At 42.3% G+C, this 23,993-nt stretch overlaps 1 protein-coding gene across 2 annotated transcripts in view; it reads left to right on the forward strand.

The window, feature by feature from the left end:
• SLC66A3 (solute carrier family 66 member 3) overlaps positions 1 to 23,993 on the forward strand; it is a 53,606-nt gene that overhangs the window by 22,048 nt on the left and 7,565 nt on the right. For both annotated transcript variants that reach the window (XM_033935695.1, XM_033935696.1), the window contains 2 exons: positions 209 to 329; positions 20,085 to 20,126. In XM_033935695.1, coding sequence (XP_033791586.1) covers positions 209 to 329; positions 20,085 to 20,126 — 163 coding nt within the window. The remainder of the gene's footprint in view (positions 1 to 208; positions 330 to 20,084; positions 20,127 to 23,993) is intronic.

The raw sequence follows: 23,993 nt of genomic DNA on the forward strand, positions 1-23,993 counted from the left end.
TTATGAGTCCCGAGTGGTGTCTCTTGAGGTTCTAGAGTCTGTTACTGAAAGTTTATATAACTTGAGACTGCTTTTGATAATAGAATTGAATTGCTAATTTTCTCAAGACAAAAAAAATAGAGCTTGGTTTAAGGAGAATATTGTGTTTGACAGGAGTAATGGAATTTTATCAAATTAATTTTTGAATTTTGCCTTTGTGTTCCTTTAGAATCTATGTACTTTCATCAGTGCATCAAGCAAATTTGCTCAGCTTCAAAGTCTGTGGCAAACAAAAAACTCTGGGCAAGTGAGTGCCCTGACCTGGGGCTTGGCCTCATTCACCTGTGTGAGTAAGTATACTCCTGAAGTGCAGAACTGTCTTTGAAAATAACTTAGGAAATATATAATGTTATTTTTCTTTGGAGCAGGTACTTCAGCTGGGTTAATTTTGCACATCCCATGAAAGTAAAGAGCCTCACTCTTAAGTCAGTCTCTCAAATATATTGTTAATGCTTACTGTAGCACTTGTGGTATGCCAAATAAAGCTTCCTTCTGGAGTTCATAAGATGTATCTTGTAGAGGCATCTATCAGGATGTGCCTGAAATTTTCTTTTAATCAGCCCTATTATATATTTCTCTATCTTTCTGTCATGGTCTCTGAATAATTTCAGAGCGTGTTTCTCCTTTATTACAGATACAAGATCCTTTATCCAAAATTCTTGGGACCAGGCATATTTTGTTTTTTGGAATTTTTCGGTTTTCAGAATGGTAATATTAAGTCAGAGAAAGACAGACCATAAAATTACTACCAAACTTTATTTCAAAATAAGGCAAACATTAAACAAAGCACTTTAAATACAAACTTGTTCCAAACTATAGTACTGGAGCTATACCTTCAAACATGCATCATCTTTAATCACACTTAGGGCTCCTTTTACTAAGCTGCGATAGCGGTTTTAGCGCAGCTTAATAAAAGGAGCCCTAAGTGTGACTAAAGATGATGCATGTTTGAAGGTATAGCTCCAGTACTATGGTATTTTTTGTCTTGCTTCATTACCATCAAGCCAGTCAATGGCATACGTTTTCTTTGCTGAACCTATTCAATCAGCGCATGATCTAAATCTTAATTTTTTTGTCCTATGCAATGTTTTTCTATTTATCATTAATTTTTGGTCATTACTCTCACTGTAAAACTTCAATGACTTATCTTTAGCAACTCTCCAGACCAGCATAGGGTTAATCTTACAAGTGGGTATATATCTCATCATGGAGGTGGAGACTGAGACAAAACTTTGGAACTGTACATATCATGTGACCCCTCCCTAATTACCTCAGTCTTCTCTCAGTCTCCAGCAGATGTGGTGAGCTGTGGTAGGGCTGTTGGAATTTGTTTAGGAATTTGTCCCTTTTTTGTTGCTGGATTGAGCTTGGGTGGAATCTGTTTGGGGGTCTGTCTGACCTCAGGGGTGTCAAACCTGGTGGGTCTCGAGCGGGGTCCCTCCCCCCACCTCCCCACATTTTTGTAGAATTGCCTCAACAGTAAGCCTTACCCCCTGGTGGTAAGGCATATTGTTTAGAGAGCCAGTGGAGTGGGTTTTGTGGAAAAAAGAAAATCCTGAGGCAGTGCCAGTCTAAAGGGCTGCTTTCCCTTTAAATATGCTGTAAATTATTGTGTTTTTCAACTAATCAGCACTTTTCTTTCAGCTAGGTCACGTATAGAGCAGTTGAGCACTTCTCAGGGAGAGGTGTGCACAATTTGGTCCAGATGCGAGGCACTCGCAGCCGGCCTGAAAACAGCTGTTTGGGTCGGTGCGATTGTGGAAGTCTAATCAGCATTGGCTGCTGGTGTCCAAGGCTCTCCACCACTAGTGCCTCACGGATGGCACAGCTTTGCAGTGAAGCCCGGTCTTTTCCTGCCGCCCATGGAGGGATTTCTTGTCAGCTGTTTTTTTCTCTCAGCTGATGCCGGCTTTAGCGGCTGGCACAGTTCAGTCTTCTCAGCCGCTACAGGCTCTGGAGGGGATATTTTTGGCACTTTTTTGATGTTTTTCCTCAGATAGCCCCTCCATCTTGTATATAGCCTCAGATGCCTTCTCTCTGTTATAATCTCAAACAGTAGTGCTCAGGAAACCTTACACACTCCAATGGGAATTCAGATTCCACTGTACTCAGAACAAGTCAGTGGTGTTGGAATTCTTCACCATTCCCTTTACATGGAGAGTGAAAAATATTTTTTGTGGAGATACAATTTTGTTCTTTTTTTCTTTTTATCTTTTTACATCCTTGTATATTCTACATCCCAATAACTTATAATAGCTTAAAAAGCATATATATCGAAAAGGAATTAAAAGTGTATCACTTAGCTTAAGATCCTTATCGGTTCCCCTTCCCGACGCGTTTCGGATCTTTTTCAAGGTCGGGGGAACTGAAAAATAACACACATAGTATAAGTAGAAGCACCTTAATAACATTAAAAAAACAAAGATCATTCTAAATCTGCCACTCACCAAAAGATAAGGTTAGTCCTTAACCATACATTTTCTGCCACTGGCTTATCCAACAAGATGGCCGCGGCGTTCATTGAGGGAAATATATAGTCCCTCCCCCCTCCGTATCCTAGCAACCCAGCCGAATCATGGGAAAATTCACCACAAAAGTCCCTACTTATTCACCTCAGCAGTCCACTTGGGCCATCCAATCCGAGGCTTCATTTAGCCCGGATGGAGCCATAGTTTGAAGTTGGAACATCCAGCGCAACTCCCGCAGATTTAAAGTGCGCTCAATGTTCCCTCCCTCCCACCCCACAATGATCTTATCTAATATTCTCCATTTCAGGTCCTTCAAACTATGTTTACAGATTTTCCAATGTCTAACTAGAGGAGAAATTTCACAGCTAGTATTCACTCTAGATTTGTGTTCTGTAAGGCGAATCTTAATGGCCCTAGTGGTCCGGCCCACATACAGTTTGGGACATGGACACTGGATTAAATATATAACATAGTCTGTTAGGATGGGAGGACATAAGAGAAGTGGAAAGACAGTGGTCTAAGCTGAAAGGAGCGATAAAAATGGCTACGGACCTTTATGTGAAGAAAATCAATAAAAACAAAAGAAAAAGGAAGCCGATATGGTTCTCCAACCTAGTGGCTGAGAAAATAAAGGCGAAAGAGTTGGCGTTCATGAAATATAAAAAAACCCAAGAAGAGGAGAGCAGAAAGGACTACAGGGTGAAACTGAAAGAAGCCAAGAGAGAGATACGTTTGGCGAAGGCACAGGCGGAAGAACAAATGGCTAAAAATGTAAAAAAGGGAGATAAAAATTTTTTCAGATATATTAGTGAAAGGAGGAAGATAAAAAATGGAATTGCTAGGCTAAAAGATGCTGGGAACAAATATGTGGAGAGTGATGAGGAGAAAGCAAATGTGCTAAACAAATACTTCTGTTCTGTGTTCACAGAAGAAAATCCTGGAGAAGGACCGAGATTGTCCGGCAAAGTTACACGAGAAAATGGAGTAGATTCTGCGCCGTTCACGGAGGAGGGTGTTTATGAGCAACTTGAAAAACTGAAGGTGGACAAAGCGATGGGACCAGACGGGATCCATCCCAGGATACTAAGGGAACTCAGAGAGGTTCTGGCGAGTCCTATTAAAGACTTGTTCAACAAATCTCTGGAGACGGGAGTGATTCCTGGGGATTGGAGGAGAGCGGATGTGGTCCCTATTCATAAAAGTGGTCACAGGGATGAAGCAGGAAACTACAGGCCGGTGAGCCTCACTTCAGTTGTTGGAAAAATAATGGAAGTGTTGCTGAAAGAAAGGATAGTGTATTTCCTTGAATCTAATGGGTTACAGGATCCGAGGCAACATGGCTTTACAAAAGGTAAATCGTGCCAAACGAACCTGATTGAATTTTTTGATTGGGTGACCAGAGAGCTGGATCGAGGACATATGCTAGATGTAATTTATTTGGATTTCAGCAAAGCCTTTGATACAGTTCCTCATAGGAGGCTGTTGAACAAACTTGAAGGGCTAAAGTTAGGACCCAAAGTGGTGAACTGGGTCAGAAACTGGCTGTCGGACAGACGCCAGAGGGTGGTGGTTAATGGAAGTCGCTCGAAGGAAGGAAAGGTGACTAGTGGAGTCCCTCAGGGTTCGGTGCTGGGGCCAATCCTGTTCAATATGTATGTAAGTGACATTGCTGAAGGGTTAGAAGGAAAAGTGTGCCTTTTTGCAGATGATACCAAGATTTGTAACAGAGTAGACACCGAAGAGGGAGTGGAAAATATGAAAAAGGATCTGCAAAAGTTAGAGGAATGGTCTAATGCCTGGCAACTAAAATTCAATGCAAAGAAATGCAGAGTAATGCATTTGGGGATTAATAATAGGAAGGAACCGTATATGCTGGGAGGAGAGAAGCTGATATGCACGGACGGGGAGAGGGACCTCGGGGTGATAGTGTCCGAAGATCTAAAGGCGAAAAAACAGTGTGACAAGGCAGTGGCTGCTGCCAGAAGGATTCTGGGCTGTATAAAGAGAGGCGTAGTCAGTAGAAGAAAGAAGGTGTTGATGCCCCTGTACAGGTCATTGGTGAGGCCCCACTTGGAGTATTGTGTTCAGTTTTGGAGACCGTATCTGGCGAAAGACGTAAGAAGACTTGAGGCGGTCCAGAGGAGGGCGACGAAAATGATAGGAGGCTTGCACCAGAAGACATATGAGGAGAGACTGGAAGCCCTGAATATGTATACCCTAGAGGAAAGGAGAGACAGGGGAAATATGATTCAGACGTTCAAATACTTAAAGGGTATTAACGTAGAACAAAATCTTTTCCAGAGAAAGGAAAATGGTAAAACCAGAGGACATAATTTGAGGTTGAGGGGTGGTAGATTCAGGGGCAATGTTAGGAAATTCTACTTTACGGAGAGGGTGGTGGATGCCTGGAATGCGCTCCCGGGAGAGGTGGTGGAGAGTAAAACTGTGACTGAGTTCAAAGAAGCGTGGGATGAACACAGAAGATTTAGAATCAGAAAATAATATTAAAGATTGAACTAGGCCAGTTACTGGGCAGACTTGTACGGTCTGTGTCTGTGTATGGCCGTTTGGAGGAGGATGGGCAGGGGAGGGCTTCAATGGCTGGGAGGGTGTAGATGGGCTGGAGTAAGTCTTAACAGAGATTTTGGCAGTTGGAACCCAAGCACAGTACCGGGTAAAGCTTTGGATTCTCGCCCAGAAATAGCTAAGAAGAAAAAAAAAAAAAAAAAAAATTTTTAAATTGAATCAGGTTGGGCAGACTGGATGGACCATTCGGGTCTTTATCTGCCGTCATCTACTATGTTACTATACTATGTTACTAGTCTGAATTGCAGTTGGTGTTATGTCTAGCATTATATTTAGTTCCTAAAATGGGATGAATCCACGTCTCCCCTGCCATTGTAAACGGGCACCACTGGCATTGACCACAGGGTTCGTGACTACCCCTACTTATAAGTGGAGAGTCTCTAAGAATATAATGCCCTAAACTTTCCCCTATATTTTTCCCTCGGCGATACGAACAAATTGGATATTCAACCAAGGTGGGGATGGCAAGTTGAACTATATGCCAGTGGCTCCGTACCATACGGGCAATATCAGGAGCAAGGGTGGAGAAATTCTGGACAAATGTTACAATTTCAGAATCTTCAGTGGACTTCTTAATAGAAGATTTTAGCAACAATTCTCTCTGAGCAAATTTGGCACGTTTGTAAGCCTTTTGGACCACATCAACAGGGTAACCCCTTTCATAGAAACGTTGTTTCATTGCTCTAGCCTGTAGCCTAAACTCATCTAAAGAGTAACAAATTCGTCTCAATCGGAGGAACTGGCTAATAGGGAGACCCTGTCTCAAACCTATAGGGTGGAAACTGTGGAATCTCAAAAGGCTGTTCCGATCAGTTATTTTTCGGTAAATGGTGGTGAGTAATTCACCATTCCATTTCATGATGTTGAGATCAAGAAAATTAATTTGATTCTGATTGATGGACATCGTGAACTGAATATTCCTATCCACTTGATTTAGCCAGTCTAGAAACTCATTTAAATCCTCCAAAGAGGAAGACCACAGGCAGAGGATATCATCCAAGTAGCGTTTCCAAATCCGCACATGTTCAAAGAATGGACTTTTATAGATATATTCTTCTTCCAACTTTGCCATGTACAGAGATGCCAAAGACGGGGCTAATGAAGCACCCATTGCTATCCCATGCGTTTGGAGAAAGAATTGCTGGCGAAACCAAAAATAGCTCTTGGTTAGAACAAGATTGGCTAATTCCATTAAAAATGAGGCCATGATGTTAGATCTTATATTTTGACGTTCGAACACCCCCTGAAGTAATACCAAAGCCCCCTCAGTGGGTATACTTGTGTATAAAGCTGTTACATCGAGGGTAACGAACCACCATGAGGGCTCCACCCCCTTAATCTCAGATAGTATGTCAAGCATATGGGTAGTGTCCTTGACCCGTGATTTAATTTCCAGAACCTCCTTTTGTAGGAAAATATCCAAAAACTTCGATAGAGGTTCAAGAGGGGAGTCCCTCATGGAAACGATAGGTCGACCCGGAGGGGCTTCCAATCTTTTGTGTATTTTAGGGAGGAAGTAGATTTTCGGAGTAACATGAAATTTGGGATTCAGGAACATAGCTTCACGGAGAGTAATCATCTTTTCTTTATATGCCTTCGATATAATTTTAGAGATAGTTCCCTTAAGTTCTCCCACAGGATCAACCTGTAATGGATGGTAATAGCGTGCATCCAGAAGTTGACGGTATGCTTCCTTAGTGTATTGTTCCTCAGAAAGTACTACAATAGCACCCCCTTTATCTGCCTGAATAATGATTAAAGATTTAAGTTTCTGTAATTCCAGAAGAGCTTGCCATTGGTCATAACTTAAATTGAAGTCTTGACGAGTATCCAGCTTCTGTTGTTCCATAGTTTCCACTTCAGCTAGTAGCAAGTCTCTAAAGGTAATCAAATTTGGGTGCAGAGGGGTGGGGGGCATCCACCCTGACTTCCGGGAGATAAGGGTCCCATCTTCTCTCGGGCTATGGTCAGTAAAGAACATCTTTAAGTGAAGTTTTCTCAGGAGACTATAGATCGACAATCTTGTTTCAAACGCGTCATACTTGTTGTTCGGTACAAAACCTAAACCCAGATTTAGCAAGGATTCCTGTTGTTCCGTCAGCCTAATCCCTGAAAGATTTATTACGGCTGATTGGCTCGCTGCTGAGATCTCGTCTGCGGGCCTTGTGGTTGTCCTTGTTGTACTTGAAATCCTACTCTTCGGGGTCCCCTTGACTTTTGTCTGCCCCGTTGGCCGCGTACCTGTTGAAAACCCCCTTGTCCATATGAGCCTCTTGTGGTAGAACGTCCTCTACTCTGTCCACCACTGGAGCTCGAATCTGTGGAAAGATGATCATCCTCAAATGCTTGTTTGTTATTTTGCATGGGGTTACCTTTAAACAGCCAAAAATAGACTTGATTGTTCGAGTAGTCCCGCTCATCGCGCTTAAACTTCTTAATTTTACTTTGTTTGATAGTGTCCCGATATGTTTCCATTTTTTGATTATGTTCACTCTCAAATGTATCATACTCTGATCCAACAGATGAAGCTTTTTTTATAGTGTCTTTTAAATCAATAATGTTCTTTTTCAGTTCCTGTTCCAAACTAGTAATTTGTTCAATGATAAGTAGCATTAAGTCCATACTGCACTTGTTAAGAATAGCGCACCACTTATCCCTGAATTGTTGATCTTGACTAAATAGAGATGGGCCTTTCTGTATCCTTAATCCTCGCGGAATCATGGCTGTAGAAACATATTGGGCTAAGGTATTAGCATGTAGCTCAGCTCGAATTAATTTCTTATCCAATAATTCCAGTTCATACCATGATGGTAAAATCGCAGAGGGTATCCCACTCTCATATAGTACAGGTCTCTTTAATAACTCCGTTCTTTTCTCCTCCGAAAAACTGAATAATTCTTTAGTGGTCTGTGCTTGAGCCATCTGCCAAACTTTTATGACTCACAACAAAATATGAGAAAATAGTAACCTCAAACAGTAGTGCTCAGGAAACCTTACACACTCCAATGGGAATTCAGATTCCACTGTACTCAGAACAAGTCAGTGGTGTTGGAATTCTTCACCATTCCCTTTACATGGAGAGTGAAAAATATTTTTTGTGGAGATACAATTTTGTTCTTTTTTTCTTTTTATCTTTTTACATCCTTGTATATTCTACATCCCAATAACTTATAATAGCTTAAAAAGCATATATATCGAAAAGGAATTAAAAGTGTATCACTTAGCTTAAGATCCTTATCGGTTCCCCTTCCCGACGCGTTTCGGATCTTTTTCAAGGTCGGGGGAACTGAAAAATAACACACATAGTATAAGTAGAAGCACCTTAATAACATTAAAAAAACAAAGATCATTCTAAATCTGCCACTCACCAAAAGATAAGGTTAGTCCTTAACCATACATTTTCTGCCACTGGCTTATCCAACAAGATGGCCACGGCGTTCATTGAGGGAAATATATAGTCCCTCCCCCCTCCGTATCCTAGCAACCCAGCCGAATCATGGGAAAATTCACCACAAAAGTCCCTACTTATTCACCTCAGCAGTCCACTTGGGCCATCCAATCCGAGGCTTCATTTAGCCCGGATGGAGCCATAGTTTGAAGTTGGAACATCCAGCGCAACTCCCGCAGATTTAAAGTGCGCTCAATCCGCGCTAAATCTGCGGGAGTTGCGCTGGATGTTCCAACTTCAAACTATGGCTCCATCCGGGCTAAATGAAGCCTCGGATTGGATGGCCCAAGTGGACTGCTGAGGTGAATAAGTAGGGACTTTTGTGGTGAATTTTCCCATGATTCGGCTGGGTTGCTAGGATACGGAGGGGGGAGGGACTATATATTTCCCTCAATGAACGCCGCGGCCATCTTGTTGGATAAGCCAGTGGCAGAAAATGTATGGTTAAGGACTAACCTTATCTTTTGGTGAGTGGCAGATTTAGAATGATCTTTGTTTTTTTAATGTTATTAAGGTGCTTCTACTTATACTATGTGTGTTATTTTTCAGTTCCCCCGACCTTGAAAAAGATCCGAAACGCGTCGGGAAGGGGAACCGATAAGGATCTTAAGCTAAGTGATACACTTTTAATTCCTTTTCGATATATATGCTTTTTAAGCTATTATAAGTTATTGGGATGTAGAATATACAAGGATGTAAAAAGATAAAAAGAAAAAAAGAACAAAATTGTATCTCCACAAAAAATATTTTTCACTCTCCATGTAAAGGGAATGGTGAAGAATTCCAACACCACTGACTTGTTCTGAGTACAGTGGAATCTGAATTCCCATTGGAGTGTGTAAGGTTTCCTGAGCACTACTGTTTGAGGTTACTGTTTTCTCATATTTTGTTGTGAGTCATAAAAGTTTGGCAGATGGCTCAAGCACAGACCACTAAAGAATTATTCAGTTTTTCGGAGGAGAAAAGAACGGAGTTATTAAAGAGACCTGTACTATATGAGAGTGGGATACCCTCTGCGATTTTACCATCATGGTATGAACTGGAATTATTGGATAAGAAATTAATTCGAGCTGAGCTACATGCTAATACCTTAGCCCAATATGTTTCTACAGCCATGATTCCGCGAGGATTAAGGATACAGAAAGGCCCATCTCTATTTAGTCAAGATCAACAATTCAGGGATAAGTGGTGCGCTATTCTTAACAAGTGCAGTATGGACTTAATGCTACTTATCATTGAACAAATTACTAGTTTGGAACAGGAACTGAAAAAGAACATTATTGATTTAAAAGACACTATAAAAAAAGCTTCATCTGTTGGATCAGAGTATGATACATTTGAGAGTGAACATAATCAAAAAATGGAAACATATCGGGACACTATCAAACAAAGTAAAATTAAGAAGTTTAAGCGCGATGAGCGGGACTACTCGAACAATCAAGTCTATTTTTGGCTGTTTAAAGGTAACCCCATGCAAAATAACAAACAAGCATTTGAGGATGATCATCTTTCCACAGATTCGAGCTCCAGTGGTGGACAGAGTAGAGGACGTTCTACCACAAGAGGCTCATATGGACAAGGGGGTTTTCAACAGGTACGCGGCCAACGGGGCAGACAAAAGTCAAGGGGACCCCGAAGAGTAGGATTTCAAGTACAACAAGGACAACCACAAGGCCCGCAGACGAGATCTCAGCAGCGAGCCAATCAGCCGTAATAAATCTTTCAGGGATTAGGCTGACGGAACAACAGGAATCCTTGCTAAATCTGGGTTTAGGTTTTGTACCGAACAACAAGTATGACGCGTTTGAAACAAGATTGTCGATCTATAGTCTCCTGAGAAAACTTCACTTAAAGATGTTCTTTACTGACCATAGCCCGAGAGAAGATGGGACCCTTATCTCCCGGAAGTCAGGGTGGATGCCCCCCACCCCTCTGCACCCAAATTTGATTACCTTTAGAGACTTGCTACTAGCTGAAGTGGAAACTATGGAACAACAGAAGCTGGATACTCGTCAAGACTTCAATTTAAGTTATGACCAATGGCAAGCTCTTCTGGAATTACAGAAACTTAAATCTTTAATCATTATTCGGGCAGATAAAGGGGGTGCTATTGTAGTACTTTCTGAGGAACAATACACTAAGGAAGCATACCGTCAACTTCTGGATGCACGCTATTACCATCCATTACAGGTTGATCCTGTGGGAGAACTTAAGGGAACTATCTCTAAAATTATATCGAAGGCATATAAAGAAAAGATGATTACTCTCCGTGAAGCTATGTTCCTGAATCCCAAATTTCATGTTACTCCGAAAATCTACTTCCTCCCTAAAATACACAAAAGATTGGAAGCCCCTCCGGGTCGACCTATCGTTTCCATGAGGGACTCCCCTCTTGAACCTCTATCGAAGTTTTTGGATATTTTCCTACAAAAGGAGGTTCTGGAAATTAAATCACGGGTCAAGGACACTACCCATATGCTTGACATACTATCTGAGATTAAGGGGGTGGAGCCCTCATGGTGGTTCGTTACCCTCGATGTAACAGCTTTATACACAAGTATACCCACTGAGGGGGCTTTGGTATTACTTCAGGGGGTGTTCGAACGTCAAAATATAAGATCTAACATCATGGCCTCATTTTTAATGGAATTAGCCAATCTTGTTCTAACCAAGAGCTATTTTTGGTTTCGCCAGCAATTCTTTCTCCAAACGCATGGGATAGCAATGGGTGCTTCATTAGCCCCGTCTTTGGCATCTCTGTACATGGCAAAGTTGGAAGAAGAATATATCTATAAAAGTCCATTCTTTGAACATGTGCGGATTTGGAAACGCTACTTGGATGATATCCTCTGCCTGTGGTCTTCCTCTTTGGAGGATTTAAATGAGTTTCTAGACTGGCTAAATCAAGTGGATAGGAATATTCAGTTCACGATGTCCATCAATCAGAATCAAATTAATTTTCTTGATCTCAACATCATGAAATGGAATGGTGAATTACTCACCACCATTTACCGAAAAATAACTGATCGGAACAGCCTTTTGAGATTCCACAGTTTCCACCCTATAGGTTTGAGACAGGGTCTCCCTATTAGCCAGTTCCTCCGATTGAGACGAATTTGTTACTCTTTAGATGAGTTTAGGCTACAGGCTAGAGCAATGAAACAACGTTTCTATGAAAGGGGTTACCCTGTTGATGTGGTCCAAAAGGCTTACATACGTGCCAAATTTGCTCAGAGAGAATTGTTGCTAAAATCTTCTATTAAGAAGTCCACTGAAGATTCTGAAATTGTAACATTTGTCCAGAATTTCTCCACCCTTGCTCCTGATATTGCCCGTATGGTACGGAGCCACTGGCATATAGTTCAACTTGCCATCCCCACCTTGGTTGAATATCCAATTTGTTCGTATCGCCGAGGGAAAAATATAGGGGAAAGTTTAGGGCATTATATTCTTAGAGACTCTCCACTTATAAGTAGGGGTAGTCACGAACCCTGTGGTCAATGCCAGTGGTGCCCGTTTACAATGGCAGGGGAGACGTGGATTCATCCCATTTTAGGAACTAAATATAATGCTAGACATAACACCAACTGCAATTCAGACTATGTTATATATTTAATCCAGTGTCCATGTCCCAAACTGTATGTGGGCCGGACCACTAGGGCCATTAAGATTCGCCTTACAGAACACAAATCTAGAGTGAATACTAGCTGTGAAATTTCTCCTCTAGTTAGACATTGGAAAATCTGTAAACATAGTTTGAAGGACCTGAAATGGAGAATATTAGATAAGATCATTGGGGGGTGGGAGGGAGGGAACATTGAGCGCACTTTAAATCTGCGGGAGTTGCGCTGGATGTTCCAACTTCAAACTATGGCTCCATCCGGGCTAAATGAAGCCTCGGATTGGATGGCCCAAGTGGACTGCTGAGGTGAATAAGTAGGGACTTTTGTGGTGAATTTTCCCATGATTCGGCTGGGTTGCTAGGATACGGAGGGGGGAGGGACTATATATTTCCCTCAATGAACGCCGCGGCCATCTTGTTGGATAAGCCAGTGGCAGAAAATGTATGGTTAAGGACTAACCTTATCTTTTGGTGAGTGGCAGATTTAGAATGATCTTTGTTTTTTTAATGTTATTAAGGTGCTTCTACTTATACTATGTGTGTTATTTTTCAGTTCCCCCGACCTTGAAAAAGATCCGAAACGCGTCGGGAAGGGGAACCGATAAGGATCTTAAGCTAAGTGATACACTTTTAATTCCTTTTCGATATATATGCTTTTTAAGCTATTATAAGTTATTGGGATGTAGAATATACAAGGATGTAAAAAGATAAAAAGAAAAAAAGAACAAAATTGTATCTCCACAAAAAATATTTTTCACTCTCCATGTAAAGGGAATGGTGAAGAATTCCAACACCACTGACTTGTTCTGAGTACAGTGGAATCTGAATTCCCATTGGAGTGTGTAAGGTTTCCTGAGCACTACTGTTTGAGGTTACTATTTTCTCATATTTTGTTGTGAGTCATAAAAGTTTGGCAGAGAGTTCTCTCTGTTATGACATAACAGGGACAGGTTACAGCAGGGTCCCTTGCTGGGGCAGGGAGTCCAAAGGTGCCACCGGGGGAGTTTTTCTCCCTCATTTTCTTTTTGCTTTGTGTAAAGCATATAGGCGGCCGAGGGTCCTACTTGTGTCCGGGGATCTCAGGGATTTGTTCCCTCCACGCCCCCTGATGTTTTGACCCCCTTAATTCTTTTTTGCATCCCCCCTCCTCCTCCCTCGTCCAGGTGCCCGCATACTGCTTCGGACGAGGACTTGTCCGAGGAGAGTTTTAACTAATGCATGAGGACCTGGACCCTTGGGTACACCTTCAGGATCCTCTCGAGAGACGGCCACCGGTACTGGGAACTTGTGTTTTCCTGTCTTTTTCAGAGGGACAAACTCTCAGAACTGATTCAGCAGATCTCCTCAGTGTTGCACTTTGAGGAGGCGCCACCTGCGACCCCAAGTGTTGAGGACCCTCTTCTTTGGGGGATTTCCTCTGTTTCTCTCTCTTGTCCAAAACATCTGGTTTTTATTTCTGGATTTTATCCTGGCGCAGTGGACTTCGCCGGAGGCGTCTTTTTGGTTTGCATGCTCCTTGGCTTATTTGTATCCCATCCCGGTGGGGGAAAGGGCTATCTTAAAGTCACCAGTGATGGATGCGATGGTCTCAGCTATTGTTACGTGGCATACTGTGCTCGTCGAGGGCAGTTCTGTCTTAACAGACTCTGAGGCACATAAGTTGGAGATCATTCTTAAAACAGAATTTTCATGTCTGCCTTGGGGGTCCAGGCAGCTATTTGTGCAGGACTGGTGGCTTGGGCCATGTTTCGGTGGGCTGAGCAGGTCCTTAACAGTGAGTCTGATGGTCAGGTGAAGATTCAGATGGCTGCCTGTTTCCTCTCAGACGCCCTCTATGACTAGGCTGCAGGGCCCTATGTTGGGAAGCAGCAACATAGTGGAGCCACACACTATGCAGGAGAAAGCAATGGCAAAGTACTATTTTGCAGTCTGCCAAATCCAAAACTGCGCGCTGGACCTTCGGGCTTCGTCGACAAATGCGGTGTCCATCTTTAAACTCTCTAGATTTTTTCTTTTTCAGGGGTCCTTGTTGTTTGCTAGAGGTTTTGGACTAGTTAGTTCAAACTCTGATGGACTCAAGTGCCCTGCCTGCCTGAAGGCAGTGCTTGCCAGGCTCTTCAAGGTGGCACTGCTCAGGGGAGTCTGTGAGATTTCCGTAGGTACCGCCCTGAGCGTGGGACTGCTCCCTACCCCGCTTCTGATTTTGCCAGGGGTTGTTTCTTTCAGCGAATGCAGTCCTGTCAGGCCCATCGGGAGGCTGAGAATCCCTCCATCGGTTCCCCCGCTGTCCATCCTGCCCAATGACTCTGTGCCTGCACCCCCCTCTGGTTCTGGTGGGTGCTCGGCTGGAGGTGATTCAGGATGGTTCTGCTCTGCAGTTTGCCCATTCCCTGCCAGATCATTTTCTACTTCTCCTTGTCATGCACTGTGGAAGAAGCAGGTTTTTCGCAAGATCCTTAAAAGATTGATATTTCTCAGAGCTGTGGTTTCAGTGCCCCCTCAGAAGTCAGTCATCGGCAGGTACTCAATTTACTTTGTGGTGCCTAAGAAAGAGGGGACTTTTCAGCCCAACTTAGATTTGAAAGGGGTCATCAGGGCTTTCAGACATGGAGACACTGCAATTGGTGATTCTGGTGGTTCAGCAAGGGGGAGTATCTAACCTCTTTCGACCTGATAGAGGCTTACTTGCACATTCCAATCCAGACCTCCCATCAGCGCTTCTTTCATTTTGCGATCTTGGGCTAGCACTTTCAGTTTTGTGCACTCCCTTTTGGTCTGGCCTGGCTCCCCAGACATTCACCAAGGTTATGGTGGTCGTCGCGGTGGCCTTGCGGACAGAGAGCATTCTGGTGCATCCTTACCTGGACGACTGGTTGATTCGCGCAAAATCCTTCCAGGAGAGCACCCGGTTCAGGTGGTGGAGTTCCTGCAGTCTCTGGGCTGGGTTGTAAACCTTGCCAAGAGCTGGTTGGCCCCCTCGTAGCGCCTGGAGAATCTTGGGGTGGTGTTCGACACCTCCTTGGGGAAAGTCTTCCTCCCAGAGGCCTGGGTAAGCAAATTACACTCTCAAATTTGCCTGCTTATGGCGTCCCGGTGTACTCGGGTGCAGGATTTTCTCCAATCTTGGAGTCAGTGGCGGCTTCCCTCGATGTGGTGATGTGGGCTTGGGCCCACATGTGTTCTCTTCAGTATGCCTTGCTTCAGAGGTAGTCGCCCCAGACCCTCAGTCTAGATCACCCTGTTCCTCTGAGGGGCTTGGCTAGCTCCAGTCTTCACTGGTGGCTCCAAACCTCCCATCTTGTTCAATGGTTGAGTCTGGATCAGCCACAGTGGATGGTGCTTCTTACGGATGCCAGTCTTCTCGGTTGGGGAGCTCTGTGTCTAGGTCACTCAGCTCAGAGCACCTAGTCCACGGAGGAAGCGTCCTGGTCGATCAGTGTTCTGGAAACCAGAGCCATCCATCTGGCTCTGTTAGCCTTTCACTCCTTGTCAGGCAAATCAGTCCGGGTTCTGTCAGATATTGTCATAGCAGAGGCCTATGTTACATGTCAGGAGGGCACAAGAGCACTCATGTGGCACAAGAGGCGGCTCTGCTCATGCTGTAGGCAGAGTCTCATCTTCAGGACATCTCGGCCTCCCACATAGCCGGAGTGGAGAATGTTCAAGCAGACTTCCTCAGTCATCACATGTTAGATCCCGGAGAGTGGTGTCTAAGCCATGTGGCCTTTCACTTGATAGTGCAGTTTTGGGGTCAGCCTCTGATGGCCACAGGAGTTAATGCCAAAACTTCCCGCTTCTTTGGTTGCCACAGAAACAGTCAGGCCGAGAATCTGGATGCTCTGGTTCAACCATGGCCAACGGAGGGGCTGTTCTATTTGTTCCTTCCGTGGTCATTATTGGGCAGAGCTCTTGTCCACATTATTCATCACCCGGGCCTGGTGGTTCTTGTTGCTCCAGATTGGCCCCGACGTCCATGGTATGCGGATCTGGTGCGGCTTCTGGTATCGGATCCTTTTCCTCTGCCTCTTTCACCCGATCTTCTGCCTCAGGGCCCCATTTCCCTGTTCGATCAGGCTCCCTTTTTTGTCTTACTGCTTGGTTCTTGAAAAGGAACGCCTAACTAGAAAGGGGTATTCAGATAAAGTGATCTCTCTCTTGGGGTCCCGCAGACTTTCCACTTCTTGGGCTTATTTGCAGTTTTGGCGTATATTTGAGGTGTGGTGTATGATGGGAGTGGTGGCTTTTCGCTCGTTCCTGCCTAACATCTTAGAGTTCTTGCAGGATGGCCTGGACAGGGGCCTGGCTTGGTCTTCTCTCCGGGTTCAGCTTGCGGCCTTTCAGCCTTTCGTGGGTTATTACGGGGTCAGCATCTGACTGCCATTCCTGATGTCGTTCGCTTCTTGCGGGCAGCCAAGTTCTCAATCCTCTAGTGCGACCGTCTGTTCCCTCATGGGTTTTGAATCTGGTCCTATCCAAGCTTGTGCACCTCCCGTTTGAGTTTTTGGGTGCCTGCACGTTTAAGGACTTTACTCTTAATGCGGTCTTTTTGGTGGCTATTACTTCTGCTAGATGTGTTTCGGAGCTGCAGGCTCTCTATTGTAGGTCTCCCTTCCTGGAGTTTTTTTAGGGAGCGGGTAGTGTTGAGGCCCGTTCCTTCATTTCTGCCAAAGGTAGTTTCTCCTTTTCATGTCAATCAGTCTGTGGTCCTCCCAGTCCTGGATAGTCGGACGGGTTCTTCTGAGCAGAAACAGTAGCGCAAATTGGATGTTGATCGAGTCCTTCGCGCATACTTGTGGAGGACCCAGAAGATCAGGAAATCAGATCATCTTTTTCTCCTTAAAGCGGGTCCTCGTAGGGGGGATTGTGCTTCCAAGGCTATCATTGCGCGCTTGATCAAGGAGACTTTTGCTTCCGCTTATCTTCTTCAGAAAAAGACTGTTCTGGAATTTCTCAAGGGTCATTCTACTCGTGGGCAGGCAGCATCTTGGGCTGAGTCTTCGCTAGTGCTTCTTCTGGATATTTGCAAGATGGCGGTCTGGTCTTCTCTACATTCTTTTGTCAGACACTACCATGTGGAGGTTCACATGCGTCGGGACACGGTGTTTGGTGCACATGTTCTGGTGTCGGCCCTTTGGGGGTCCCACCCATGCTGGGGACTGCTTTGGTACGTCCCGCTTGTAAGATTAACCCTATGCTGGTCTGGAGAGTTGCTAAAGAAGGAGAAATTAGGTACTTACCTGCTAATTTACTTTCTTTTAGCCTCTCCAGACCAGCATAGGACCCCACCCTTTCTTTTGTTGTGTTCTTGCATGCAGATTTTCATTTTTCTATTGTTTTCTAGTATTTTTCTAGGTCCGGAGAGATTAAGAATAGCGATTGTGGCTTGGCTGGCGTAGCTGACGAGCTGTGGGGACCTTTTGCTATTTGCATTTGTTCCTTTGCATTTTCCAACAGCATTTCTGTTTTTATTTGTGGATACTCCTGTTCAGAGTCTTGTTTGTTTTTCTGTATATAGTTCTTAGTTCTGCTTGGCTATTTGGCAGACTGAGGTAATTAGGGAAGGGGGGTCACATGATATGTACAGTTCCAAAGTTTTGTCTCAGTCTCCACCTGCTGGCCATGATGAGATATATTCCTGCTTGTAAGATTAACCCTATGCGGATCTGGAGAGGCTAAAAGAAAGTAAATTAGCAGGTAAAAACCTAATTTTTCCTTCTGTTTCTTTAAGTCATATATGGTTGTTATTCTCACATCATACTCTTCAGTCAGCCATTGTGCAGATACCATTATGCTTACTTTTCTGCTTCTCACTGCTTGAGTGGAATCTGCAGCTCCCTTTGCCATTTTCCAACCCTCCGACCTGAATTGCACAGAGAACAGGAGAAACACATGCACCTGCATTGGTTTCACTGTGTGCCACAGCAGGAAAATTGACTACTTCCGGATTGTGTTAAATTTTAGTTTTCAAAGCTTATCTGTTTTCAGAATTTCAGATAAAGGATCTTGTACTATGGCTGATTTTCTTACATCAAGCTTTTTACCTATCTGGAATGCCTCAGGTGATCATAACCTCTTCATAATTCGTATGGATGTGATCATAATGCTTTTATGTTTTAAAGAAACAATGTATTTAACATCACCTCCTGACTGAATGAAAGGGACTGTAGCAACCTCGTTCATAAACATCCATCCCATTTAGTTTTAGGGATGTTTCAGCCAACTTTGGGGGGCCAATGCAGAAAATTTCCCTTGTGATTATTGCGGGTGTAACACTATTTTAACTTGAGACAGCAATGCAGAAAGAGTTTTAGTCCAAGCATTAACTTGCATGGAGAGACCCATTCCACTCAGTGCATACAAAAAAACAAAATTGATGCACAACTACCCAGGTTTTTTCATGAGGTCCAGGGCAGCATAGAAGAGTTGGTTGAGAGGAGTTAGGTGCAATATGGTCTACAATAAGATTAGACTGGTATTAATGTGGACTGACTTGATTAAAAATGTTAATAAACAGTGTTACTTATTTACTGTATTAGTGTGTTCTAAGAGTAGAACACAATAACGTTGTTTATGCCTGTAATTTAACATAGAGGTCATTATATAAAACGAGCCCTGTAGTAAATAACAGGCATTAATAGCATTAGCACACATTTAATTGCTAATAAATGACCCCTTATATGTCTTGTATTTTGTGCTTGTTCAGGGGAAAAGAAGGTATATATCATATGATACCCACAGAGCCTATCTTTCCACTATTAAATGCTACAGTTGCAAATGGCACGGATCAGCGTCACCCCTACTTGGGATTCTGATGTGAATCCACACAGCTTATCTAGATTGGTAGTTATGGCTGTGGTTAGTTTTAAAACAAACCTCATTTCTTTTAAAACACATACCAAATTTTCAAATATGAGTTCAAAAAGTGAGCGTGTCTTAATGCTTGTTTGACTCCCATCTGAATTAACACCCTCCACCCCTTAAAAAAAACAAAACCTTGGAAATGCTTTTTTTTCTTTTTAGAAAAAATATATATCTTTATTCATTTTCAATCTAAAAACAATGCATTCAAAAATTCATACAAGTTATTTGAAAAAACAGCATGTACATCCATCAATAGAATACATCAGAATAATTTTCACCCCCTCCCGATTTCAATATACTCAAAATAACCATACAATAGTATTTAGAAATCATTAATAAACCAGTCCCTGTACACTATCCCTCTCACACACCCCACGAAGTAAAGGGAAAACCATTCAATTAGAATCAATAAAATTGGTCAATTGACCCCACGTCAGTTTAAACCATTTGTCACCCCCTTGCTCAGAAACCATTTTCTCATATCTATAACACAAACATAATGAATTCCACCAAAAAGTGAAATTTAATTGGTCACAATTCTTCCAATTTTTCGTAATCATTTGGATGGCTACCCCAGTCATTATACCCAATAACCTGTTTTTATGTCTGTCTACTGGAGATGTAGGAGATAATAACATCCCACATATTACCGCTTCATATGACTGCGGAACCACAGTCTCTAGAATCAGAATATTATGTCCCCATATAGTTCTCCAAAACCTGAGTATCAAAGGACAATAGAATCATAAATGATCCAGTGTCCCTATATCAAGATGACAGTGCAGGCATCTATTAGATTTTAAACTATCTAATTTCTGCAAATGAACTGGGGTCCAAAAACTTTTATGCTACAAGAAAAGCCATGTTTGTCTCATAGATGCCATAGATGCTGACGCTGTACATCTCATCCTCCAAGTCCAAATCCGTAGCCATTGAGTAGCAGAAATCTGCTGCTTAATCTCAATGCTCCAAATATCTCTCAAACTTGCTTTTTTTATATTGCTGCTTTAACAATCCTGTGTTTGAGTATAGTAATCACTATTTCTTTTGTGTTCCACAGCAAGGATATTTACAACCCTGATGACCACAAATGATCTTATAGGTAGGCAACTTTTATTTCTTGTGACCATAACTTTACAAGTTCACTAAAATAACCTCAAAATTACTTTTCTGCAGTACAATGTAAAAATCGTGGTAATTGTCTCATCTGGAGCCCTATTGTTGTTCTAAAATTGTATTGTATAATCATTTTAAGATGTGAATTTTCTTGTGCATTGTCTTTAAAAGTCAGCAATATTTCCAATAGGAATAATGACCAAACAAAATCCAACTATAAAGTCTTTATTAGAAGTACTCCAGGAATACAAAGATATGCCCAACTTTGCTGCATTTTGCTTATATGGCTGCATCAAGAACAAACTAAAACCAAATACAGCCAAGAAATAAAAACCACAGTTCATAAAATAGGACATACATAGTTATGTTAATTAAGTCTTCTGTTCTGACTTTATCTATTCAGTTCAAGGTCAGATTACACTCTAGGAGGCTAGGTTTAGTTGCCTGGGAGGTTACATTGTGCAGTTTGGCATTTAGAGTGGTTGTAAATACAATTATAATTGTCTCATAGTACTGTTCAGGATCAGATTATAATGAAAAAAGTTGGGTCAGATTACCCGGGAGATTATAATATACAATTGGATAGAGTTATCATTCCCAAACCTGTGAGTAAACATAATCTCAAACTATAAAAGACAGAGAGAAAAACCAAACATAACATGTGCATTAAAGATAAAAACTTGCCCAGTTGGTAAAAGGCACATTAAAAACACCAAAACTGCAAATAACAATAACAAAGTCAGATGAGTACCAACCACATTACCAACACAACACTTACATGGACTAGATACTTAAAAATGCTTCTTTAAAGATCCTCATCCTTCTCAATATGTTAACTCACTATGCAACTTAAAATAAGAAAAGTAAAAGAAAGATAAGCTGTGCTGAACAGCTCAGTTCAAAGCTAGGCTGAGCTATGTGATACAATTAGAAATGCAGTAAGCAATATAATCAAACCTGAAGTTCATTAACCAGCTAAAGATCTATATAAAAAGAAATAAATTTGGTTAAGACTATTCACTTGTGCCTAGGTCTGTGAAGATTAGCAATCAAGCAGTCATGTGGTTACAACCTAGTTTTAATCTCAAAGATAGGTCTGATGTATGCATATGTAATTAAGTTTAAAAAACCAAAAACATCAACCAAAACCATAAAAGAACCCTCTAAAATACCTAACTAATGGATAGTAGGATAAAAAAATATATATATATCTTAAAATGCATTTAAAACCATGCAGGGGGGTGTGTGTGGGGGGGAGAGATATCTGTAAAAAATGGAATTAAGACCAAACAACCATCATAAAAATACTCCTGAAATGTTGCTCAACTCATATCAACTCAAATCGCTGATAAGAAACATCTCTAAACAGCTTTAAAATATTTAAAAGGTGGTGAAACACATAGAAATAGGTCTTATGCATTCCAATTATGTCCTTGGTGCTTTCTAACAACAAAAGAAAGCCGAACCTGTAAAAACGTATAAAAAAGCTGAGGAACCTAATGAAACCATCTAATATAGGGTCACACCAACTTAGAACCTCAGATTTTGATGAAATATGATGTCCTCGGTCTTAGGCTCCGAGAAATTTTATTTATTTTTTTTTTTTTTTAAAGTCCTTAATTTTCTTTTTAATTTTTATCAATACTTTTAAAATTTTTACCCTCCTTTTGTACTTACCTTAATGTGTCCTTTACTATGCTTATTATAGTTCTCCCTACTTCCCTTACGTATCAGTTAATAATGTTCGTGTGCTTGTTGTAGTTAATAACTAAGACCCTGTTTTTAATTGTAAATCGCTTTGAATTCATGATATACTTCTCCCTCCGTATTTGCGATTTTTCCATGAGTGCAGAAACGGGAACTAAACTGAAAAACCAGGAAGCAAAGTCCTTGCTCCCGTCCCCACAAACTACACCTCCCAGGGCTGCCCTGCGAGAGTACGTACCTTCCCACGACTCTCCGCCTGAGCAACTGGACTTGCAGTAGCTTTGGAGGCGGAAGCATGAGGCTGGAGCTGCTCTGTCAGGATTCCTGGGAGTGGGAGAAGAAATCCGTGGTGGGCTGCCTCCACTCTAACGCCCCCTGCGTGCTCCCATCTGGTTCCAGAGGCTAGTCCGTCCCCGTTGTGGGGAAGCTGCCAACATGCTGAATATGTGGAAAGTGCGGTAGCTAGTGGATAAAGCGCGAGTATGGCTTCCTCCGGCCAGGGAAGAGGTTGCGCCCTGGCTGCCCCTGCCCACCATTCCCCCTCTCTCAGCTGCTGAGGAGGACCTGCTATGGTGGCGCCGGGCTCAATTGAAGGAGGCTGCAGGCAGGGCAGGGAAGGCTGAAACACCATATGATAAGTTATTCGCGGTTTTTATTTATTGGCGGTTCAGTCCAGCCTCAATCACCGCGAATACGGAGGGAGAAGTGTATTGCGATATATCATAATTTTTATGAAACTTGTCTAGAATGCCATAAATATCAAATAATCAAAAAATGAATGGTAAAATTGAGTAAGCTAAGTTAGGACTTAAATAAAAATTACAGGTAAACAACTTTAAAATCGCAGTAAAAATCATGGCAGTTGTCTCATCAGGAGCCCTATTGCTTTTCTAATATTGCACTGTATAATCATTTTAAGATATAAATTTTTTTGCACATTCCCTTTCAATTAGAGAATGACATGGGGACAAATTTTTTCCCACAGGAACTCATTTTCCCATCAAGTTCTTTTCCTGCCCCTGCCTCATTCCTGCAAGCTCTGTCCTCATCTGCACAAGCCTCAAACACTTTAAAATCAAAAGTGTTTGAGGCTTGTGCAGTTAAGGCAGAGCTTACAGGAATGGAGTTAGGACAGTGACAGGACGGGGATGGGGAAAAATTTGTCCCTGGGTCATTCTCTACTTTCAAGGACAGCAATATTTCTAATCTGAGAACTTTTTTTTTTGTCTATAGAGAGAAAATGCTCAATTTATGGGTTTAATATACTATTATGGGTATAATCAAAATACTAAAACATTCAAAAAACTGCCTAAGTTGGCACTTAGATGTCCTAATCGCTGGAACTTCCAAGTGCTGATAATTGAAACCATTTTTCCTGGACGTCTAGTGAGATGTTTCATCCACTGTGCGTCTAGAGTTCAATGGAATGTGTTATGAGCTGCAGATTTTTTTGCATGGATAATAAACCTTTCCTGAGACTACCTGGGCGGAACTTAGACGTTTTGGGCTAGATCTCTTTTAGAAGCATCAAAGTACGAAAGAGATATTCAAACTGATCAGATGATCCCTGAAGATATTAAGTAATGACATCCCCCCCCACTTCTCCAGGGACCCCCTCCCATACCCCACAAAAACTCTGAATAAAGCAGTACATACCTGTCTCGAACAGCAGCATCTGATATGGGGGATTGTAGTAGAGCATCAAAAAGGTGTCTTGAAAGGAGTAGTCAGACCCATAAGGCACTCTACCATCATCTATGGTGTTATGTATGAGCTCACAAAAACCTTACTATACCACCATATAGGTGTCACCTACAGCCATAAGAGCTATTGGGGTGTTACACAGGTGGGTATTGTAGGTTTTGGTAGAGTTTTGGAGGGTTCAGCATAAATTAGAAGGAGCATACAGTATGGTGGGATATATATCAGGCACCCTTTATGTGATGTTCAAAGCATTGCCCTCTAAGGTGCCCCACTGCTCTGTTGGCATGTTGATGTGGCCAGTCCATTACAATGGTGACCCCTTCCGTATCTAAATGGTGCTGATTTGGACAGTTCTAACTTGGATGTTTTTGTGGCAGAGAAGGGCGAATAAAGTTAGACGTCCTGGGGGGGTCTAGATGTTTTGGTGGCCAACATGTCTAAG

This window comes from Geotrypetes seraphini, chromosome 3, assembly GCF_902459505.1.
Source record: "Geotrypetes seraphini chromosome 3, aGeoSer1.1, whole genome shotgun sequence".
NCBI lineage: Eukaryota > Metazoa > Chordata > Amphibia > Gymnophiona > Dermophiidae > Geotrypetes > Geotrypetes seraphini.